At 36.8% G+C, this 8,225-nt stretch overlaps 1 protein-coding gene across 2 annotated transcripts in view; it reads right to left on the bottom strand.

Moving 5' to 3' along the window:
* Positions 1-2,116: 2,116 nt before the first annotated feature.
* celf3b (cugbp, Elav-like family member 3b) overlaps positions 2,117-8,225 on the bottom strand; it is a gene marked incomplete at both ends in the record, with an annotated part of 48,999 nt that continues 42,890 nt past the window's right edge. Inside the window, 5 exons of one of the 2 annotated variants that reach the window (XM_081388118.1) lie at positions 2,117-2,244; positions 2,946-3,089; positions 6,416-6,523; positions 6,619-6,684; positions 6,854-7,000. In XM_081388118.1, coding sequence (XP_081244244.1) covers positions 2,117-2,244; positions 2,946-3,089; positions 6,416-6,523; positions 6,619-6,684; positions 6,854-7,000 — 593 coding nt within the window. The remainder of the gene's footprint in view (positions 2,245-2,945; positions 3,090-6,415; positions 6,524-6,618; positions 6,685-6,853; positions 7,001-8,225) is intronic. The other variant, XM_081388119.1, reaches the window with a different exon arrangement.

The raw sequence follows: 8,225 nt of genomic DNA, 5'->3' as shown, positions 1-8,225 counted from the left end.
AAAGAGTGAGAGGGTTGCGAAGCGTGTAGTTAATTTCCAAACAAACTGAAAAATTAGTCATTTATCAGAGAAATCAAGAAGTCACAAATGCATCAAACAGTCCATCGTAGCCACGGCAGAACGGCATGCAGCCCACCTCATGGCCAGTCGCCGGGGGGAAGGGCACAAAACAAACAATGTTGCTAGGGCAATCCAAACATAGGCAATTGCCAACGGCAACCAGACAGGCCAATCAACTTACTACAACTTCAGAGGTAGTGGATTATGGTTGCTAGGTAACCATAGCCAGGGTCTCCCGTCATTTATGATTGGCCGTTTGGACCTTGTTGTGTGGTTTGTGATTTTCATAGAGAGAATACAAAGAGAGAATACCATGTCTACCATTGTTCAGACAAACAGATAGTCGGCCCCAAACTCAGGCTGGTCGTGATGATCAAACAAGCAGATATTTCAATTAAATTGTGTGCACGATTTACTAATTCGTTCCCTCGATTTATAAACAGTGCGCACAATTTAGCCTATTTGTTTCCTGCATGTCACGTGCAGGCTCCGTATATTTTGACAAATTATCCAATTTTTTTTTACAGCATTAGTTAAGTGTTATGACTTTTTCTCTCATTTATTGATGATCTGAGACACATTTATGCTTTAATTATGCTTTTAAAGCCTCATCTATGGCTCAAGACAACCCTTGTGAAAAAGACGTGTGCATAATTGGACTGAATGTGCACTCATAGTGTACTTCAAATCTTAAGTATATATTTTTTAAAACTGTACTTGCAGATAATTTGATATTAATGAAATAAGTGCACTTAAAGTCTATGTACTATGACTATATTTCTTAATATACTCAAGTACACTTTCAAAAACTGCACTTTGTAATTAACAGTCAAATTAAAAGTTTTACTTCTTTAAATCATTTGGTTTTGATGATCATTTGTCATGACATTTAAAGTTAATATATTTGGTAACACTTTACAATACGTTTTCATTAGTTAACATTAGTTAACTACTTTATTAAACATGAACTATAAATGAACAATACTTCAACAGCATTTATTAATATTAGCATTTACTAAAGCGGTCCCACTTTATATTAAGTGGCGTTAAGTACTATGTACTTACATCAAAAAATAAGTACAATGTACTTATTGTGTTCATGTTGTATTGTAAAACACTTTTGCTGCTATTGAGGTGTGATACGGGTAAGGTTAGGGACAGGTGTGGTGGATTGGTTTAAGGTGTAAGGGAAGGGTCAACTGTGTAATTACAAATGTAATTACATAAATTAATTACAGCTGTAATTACATGCAGGAATTTTTAAAATGTAAGTACAATGTAAAAACATGTAGTTACACAATAAGTACATTGTATCAAATTATTCATTTCAATGTAAGTACATAGTACTTAAATCCACTTAATATAAAGTGGGACCACTAAAGCATTATTAAAATCATTATTAATGCACTGTGAACTAACATGAACAAACTATGAATGACAGTATTTTTATTAACAAACATTAACAACGATTAATAAATACTGTAATAAATGTATTGCTCATTGTTAGATCATGTTAGTTAATGCATTAATTAAAGTTAACAAATTAGACACTGACCTTGACAACATTACATTGTATGGAAAAAAAATACTATGGGAGTCAATGGATCCCCACAACTGTTTGGTTACCAACACTCTTCAAAATATCATCCTTTGTGTTACACAGAAAGAACAAAGAAATGTATACAAGTGTGGAACAACTTGAGGGCGAGCAAATTATGACAGAATTGTCATTTTGGGTGAACTAACCCTTTAAGTGCAAACTGAATGTTATGTGTATTATTTCCCTAAAAAGTGTCTTTTTAAATGTGTTCTCAGGTCTACTTCTTTTTCACAAGGGATAATTAACCATTTTATTCCTATTCACCTTTATAAGTATGTGTTTAGCATCCTTATACAGTCAAACCCCTGCAGAACTCTAACCTCGTATCCACTTTCATTTTCATCTTCTCAGTTTTTTTATTATATCCTCCTTTTGCATGTTCACTTTTAAGTAAACAGTAGATCTCTCTCTTTCTAAAGGTTTTAGAAAGTCTGTCCTCTCTTACCAGTCTCTGTCTCAGTAGGGTCTGTTGGCATCTTTTGGCCGTTTCAGCTGCACTTTGAGTCTTTTCATGCCGATCTGAAATCCGTTCATGGCCTGGATGGCCGTCTGAGCACTCGCTGGGTTATCAAAGCTCACAAAGCCTGAGAGAGAGAGAGAGAGAGAGAGAGAGAGAGAGCAAAGACAAAGAAACATGTTCAGTGTCCATGTAAAACTCACCATTGTGATGCAAGAGTGCTGTGGGTGTTCGCAAGAGTGTTGCTATGCAGTTGCTAAGGTGCTCTGATTGGCTGTTAGAGTGCATTGCCATGCAGCTGCTTGAATGTGGTAGTCAAGTCACATTTGTTAATATAGTGCTTTAAACAATACAGATTGTTTCAAAGCAGCTTTACATTAATAAATAGGAAAATAACTAGGTAACACTTTATTTTAGTGTCTTTTTTACACGTTACATGTAGCTAGTAATTACTATAAATTGTGCATTATTACGGTACATGCAACTACTGTACATAAAACAAACTCTAACCCTAACCCTACAAGTACATGAAGTTAATTAATAATTCTCTGTACTTAAATGCATAATTACACTGTAACATGGACACTGTAAAATAAAGTGTAACCAATAACTGTCAATGTTGCAAAGTTCATCAATTATTAATACACAAATCTTATGCCGCTGTAAAGCAGCTCTAGCGAAGGCAATAGTGTCATTATTCATCTCAATTGAGTTCAGGTTTGGTTCTCATCCGATAGTACAGTCAAATAATACTGTTCGATGATAGTTCTATTGTGCACCAGAGTTTGAAGGTTAGTATTACGAACACATACGTTTTCTCATTCTTACCGAAGCATTTGCTTTGATTGGTGGCTCGATCGACAAAAACTTTTGCAGAAATGACGTTACCGAATGGTAGAAACATCTGGAGCATTTCAGAGTCAGTGAACTCTTGAGGTAAATGGTAAATGAAGATGTTACACCCCTCAGGACCTGCATCACACACATTAGACTCAATGTAAGCTTTATAGACAGATATAATCATAATGAGAAACAGCTCACATGCAATGATTTATAAAAATATATATATCTTGAAAAATAAACAATGATTTGCCTCCATACCCTTTGTGTAAAAGAAGTGCACTTAATTGTATTGAATGTGTACTTCAAATCTTAAAAGTATATGAACTGTACTTGCAGATAATATAATATTAATTAAATAAAAGGCCACTTAAGTACACTTAAAGAGAGACACTTTCATGACTATAAGTGCGTTCCATTCGACCGTAAGTGGACCGTAAGTGGACTGTGAAGTGGACTTCACAGGGTATTCCACCATCTTAAAGGGGTCATATAATGGTACATGCACTTTTACAAGTTGATTGTACTGAAATGTGTGTTGGCAGTGCCTGTACACAACCATCATAAAATGATAAAAATCCATCCAGTGGTTTTTTTTAAATCTCCTTATATTTTCCCTTCTCTCAAATCAAGCCGTTCGACCGTGTGACGTCACAAAATCGACGCCCCTTCCACGATTGTTGATTGACAGCATCGTTTCAACACAGACCCGCCCTCGCTCGTGAGCGAGCTGTCAATCATAGTCCGCGTGTCATTGTTGATACGCTGGAGCACTGTCTATGAGCGATTGTGGTGTTCTGTTCTTGGGTGCAATAAGGAACACAGCATCATTTTGATGTTCCTAAATCCGAACCGCTGAAGACGCAGTGGCTGAGTTTGTTTTCGAAGGGAATTCCCCACGATCAACGTCAATGCTTTCAAGTTTGCGCGAATCATTTCACACACCAGACTGCTTTACAAATGAGGTCAGTAAAGCTGGTTTTGCCAAGAAGCTGCTCCTGAAAAAAGGATCGGTACTAACTATCCGTGTTCCTGCTGCACCTCCAGAAGAACTGAAGTGAGTGTAACGTTTTATTAACCTTTATATTAATCTTTATATTAATCTTTGCAAAACGCTAGCGCGCTTCATGATGAATGCGGCTAAGGTTTACACTCAGGGTACATTACGTCATGTTTTCTATATACGACATTATCAATATAATTCATAATCCCACGTTTATAATGAACAACGCGTTATGGTTATTGTGTTATTGTGTTAAAAACGGTGTACGCACAGAACAGAGGGGCGGGGTGAGCAAAGCTCATTATCATTTAAAGACACATGCACTGAAACGGCGTGCTGAAAACAGAGCTGTTTTTGACCAGGTAAAATTAGTGTTTTCTTACAATACTAATGAGAATTTTTAATTAAAGTATATTACAAACTTTTAATTTAGACCCTAAAGAATCATATTAGCTTGTACAAAAATGGCATTATATGACCCCTTTAAGAGAGATCACAATCTGAAGGGAGCGAACATGTTCAGTTCGTAGGGCACTGCAAACGGCTTAGGGAATAAGGGAACATCGATACATCACTTCACATGAAATGGAGAGCAAAAATCCCCCAAGTGTCATTGTGCACCGCGTCACCGGTCTGAACTAACCATAGAGCAGAGCCGTTGGAAGAGATTTTAAACAGCTTGCGATGGAGGAGTTTATTTACATTTGAGTATTCGTAAATATTGTTATTATACAAACTAGAGTATTTATGAATGGTTACGGTGATGAATGTTACATTTTCATAGTCAATCATATGAATATATAAATCAATTAAAAGTGCTGAGAAGCAGCTGAGGCGCTGTAATGTTTTATTGTACTTCATTTACCTCAGGAGTGTTTATGCAGCTGTACGCGGGAAAGAAAGCGCTAGATTAGGCCATAGGCCATAGATTAAGAACACATTTATACATAGTTCACTTCAGTGGATATACCGTGTTAGGGAGCAGTGAACACTGCGTAGGGACCCTGTCGAATGGAACGCACCAGATGTTTCTTAACCCACTTAAGTGCACTTTTAACATGTGCACTTTGTAATAATATCAAATTAAAAGTTTTACTTTGAGGTACATTTTAAATCATTATGTTTGGTCGTGCTTTAAAGAAGTACACTTATTTTGATGTGTTGACTAACTTAGGAGAGGACATGTAAAGTACTTGATTACAATTTTAACTGTAGTGAGTTATTCGATATTTCATTTAAAGTTAATATAAATGTACTAAATTACAACTTCTTTAGTACAAATATATTTAAATACAAGGCATACAAGTTTCAGTAGAAAAGGCATTGAAGCATATTTTAGTTTACCATAAATGCTTGTCAGTATTCTGGAGTACACTTTAACCATATTTCAATTAATAGTAATTATGAAATTACATTTAAATATGTACTTAATTACTTAAGTGGGTCAAGCACTCTAAAGTCCAGCTAATTGCATTTAATATAAACTGAAACTGTGATACATTTTTATTTAATTGCAATTAACAGGCATTTCAGTGTCCTAAAACAATACATTCAGTTCACACTCAAGTATGTTGTTTTTAAGTATATTTCCATAATAAGTAATTAAAAGTATGGTAAAGTGTACTTCTTTACAAGGTACAGTCTGACTTCTGAGGACGTAAAAAAACATTGTGTCTGAAATCGAATACTTCCCTGCTATATAGGGCCAGATTTACTAACAGCTCCAGCGCAAACCCTCTTTTGGTGTTAAAAAACTACTGTCAGGATTTACTAAAGACAAGCAGTGAAAAATTAGCACTGAAAAGGCTGGACATGGATATTTTTACACATGCATTTGTAGGAGTTTCCATTTCAGACGCAAACTTTATAGGAGGAGAGTATTTAAATGAATCACGCAAGGTGATTTACTAAGGTTTGCACTCGTCAATTTACTGGTATTTGCGCCATTATTTACCGCCCCAAAAAAAGCCTGTCTTAAACCAGACGCTAATTTAGTTTGGTAGATTGTGTTGGTCATTATGGAAATGATCCAGTGCTTTTCTGGAATTGTTCTTTCACACTAATTTGCCCTGTTTGGTAAACCTGGCCCATAATATGCAAAGAACAGAACGGAAACAGAGTAGTATGTCAGAATACATATGTATTGTATGTCAGAACAGTAAGCGAAAAGTACCCGGATGACCTACTATTTCTAGCGAGATTCGATGGACACTTTACTATCCCATGAGGCACCGGGAGAGGATTTGTGGATGGCGGTGAAGCGACGCAACTAACGCTGTGAGTCACATAATAATGACAACATGGCGGGTGTAGTACGCCCGGATGTCATTCAAACTACACACACTCATACTATATAGAACGTATTTTGTAAAATTCTGCGAAGTATGTTTTTAAATTAAAACAATGGACTATAAAGTATGCGACTACGCAGTGAATATGACCTTATTTTTTTAACAGGAAATGAAATCACCTTCTCTCTGTTGCTGGGTTTGTTGCTGGGCAACCAGAGTGGGTTGCTGTAGAAACGGCTGGCTGACCAATCCATATGCAGTCGGATAGGCTGCTGTGAAACACAGAGTTTGACACATGCTGAGTAACAAAGACAAAGGCTGATCTGACACAAAAGCCTGTGCATGAGAGATGCAGCTGCTCGGTCACCTGTGTAATGCTGCATGCCTGCGTACGCCTGCTGGAGCGGATCTAACTGAAGAGCTGGACTCTGGGCTGGAGAGAGCATGAGGACAAAGCATTTAGCATATTCTGAATACATGCGACGGGTTCCTGTGTATGCAAAACTCACCGCCAAGATCTAAGAGGATTGTGGGTGGTTGATATGCAGTTGCTAGAGTGTTGTTGTTAATACAAGCCTTCCCAAAGCATTAGGGATTCTCACCTTGATATGGATGAACACCGTTGGTGTAGATTTCCAATGCTGGCTGTCCATTGTTGGTTGCCGGGATGTGACTATAGCCGTTCACTCCAATTGGTGGAGGCAGAGCCGACAAAGGTGTTGCCGCAATAGTGGGAGGAGTGTTTGCACCTGTAGCCAATCACAGAGCAGCGAGGAGTTTAGACTGACGAGAGCGCTAAACACTGGCCCTGGCCCAAATGAAACCCTAAGTCTGATAGAGGTTTGCAGCAGAGCTTGCCTCAGTGCGCATTAAGGGCGCATATCGTTTGCTAAAGGGACGCCATTTAGGCACTCTTCTGAAACCTAAAATGACAAACAAACTAGACAACCTACGGTCTTGTGGACCATTTTAAGTCCACAAGACAGCAAGTGAATATGAAAAGTGCTATTTGGCCTCTGAGTTCTTTGCATAAAGACCATTGTGCTGAATGTGCACTTGTAGTGTACTTAAAATATTAAAGGTATAATTTTAAAAACTGTTCTTGCAGATAATATAATATTAATGAAATAAAAGGCCACTTAAGTGCGTTTAAAGAGAGTACACATTCATGACTATTTTTCTTAACACACTGAAGTAGATTTTAAATCACTAAGTTTTAATAATCTTTTGTCCTGCTTTACAGAAGTACACTAATTTTGATGTGATGACTAGCATATCAAAAGACATGTCAATTACTTTATAATTTTAACTGTAATGTGTTTTTCGATACTTCATTTAAAGTTATTATTGTCATGATTCCCTTGTGTGGACTTTTGTTATTTTCCTGTTCTGTGCCATGTTTTGTAGTCCTTTGTAGGTTTTCTTGTTGATTAGTTCCTGATTGTTCCCAGGTGTGTCTTGTTTGCCAATCTCCCCTTGAGTGTGTATATATACCCAAGTGTTTCTCATGTTCTTTGTCTGGTGTTGTCCTTTCTTGGATGTTTCGTTTCAGTGTCTGGATTTTCCTGTGTTTGGATTATTTGGATTTTGTTCTTTGCCTGGTTTCTTGTTATGCTCTGCCTGGATTTACTTTCTGACTGTTTTCTTAATAATAAAAGTCAAACTGCACCTGGATCCAATGCCCTGTCATTACTGAAACAGCCACTGTTACAATTATATTTGATCATCTTTGCATGTGTGGGCTGATTACAAATATATTTAAATACATGATCTACAAGTTTCAATATAAATGACATTTAAGTATATTTTAGTTTACCATAAATGCCTGTCAGTATTCGGCAGTATACACCATATTTCAATTGATAGAAGTAATTTTGAAATTACACACAAAGCTGTACTTAAGTCCTTAATCAGTGGGTGAAAAGCACTCTAAAGTTAAGCTAATTGCATTTTATATCAATTTACACTATAATA

The sequence above is a fragment of the Scardinius erythrophthalmus genome (genome assembly GCF_964197995.2).
Source record: "Scardinius erythrophthalmus genome assembly, chromosome: 16".
In the NCBI taxonomy this organism is placed as follows: domain Eukaryota; kingdom Metazoa; phylum Chordata; class Actinopteri; order Cypriniformes; family Leuciscidae; genus Scardinius; species Scardinius erythrophthalmus.
The sequence above is the reverse complement of the archived record's forward strand: the minus strand, read 5'-3'. Positions and strand labels throughout refer to the sequence as shown.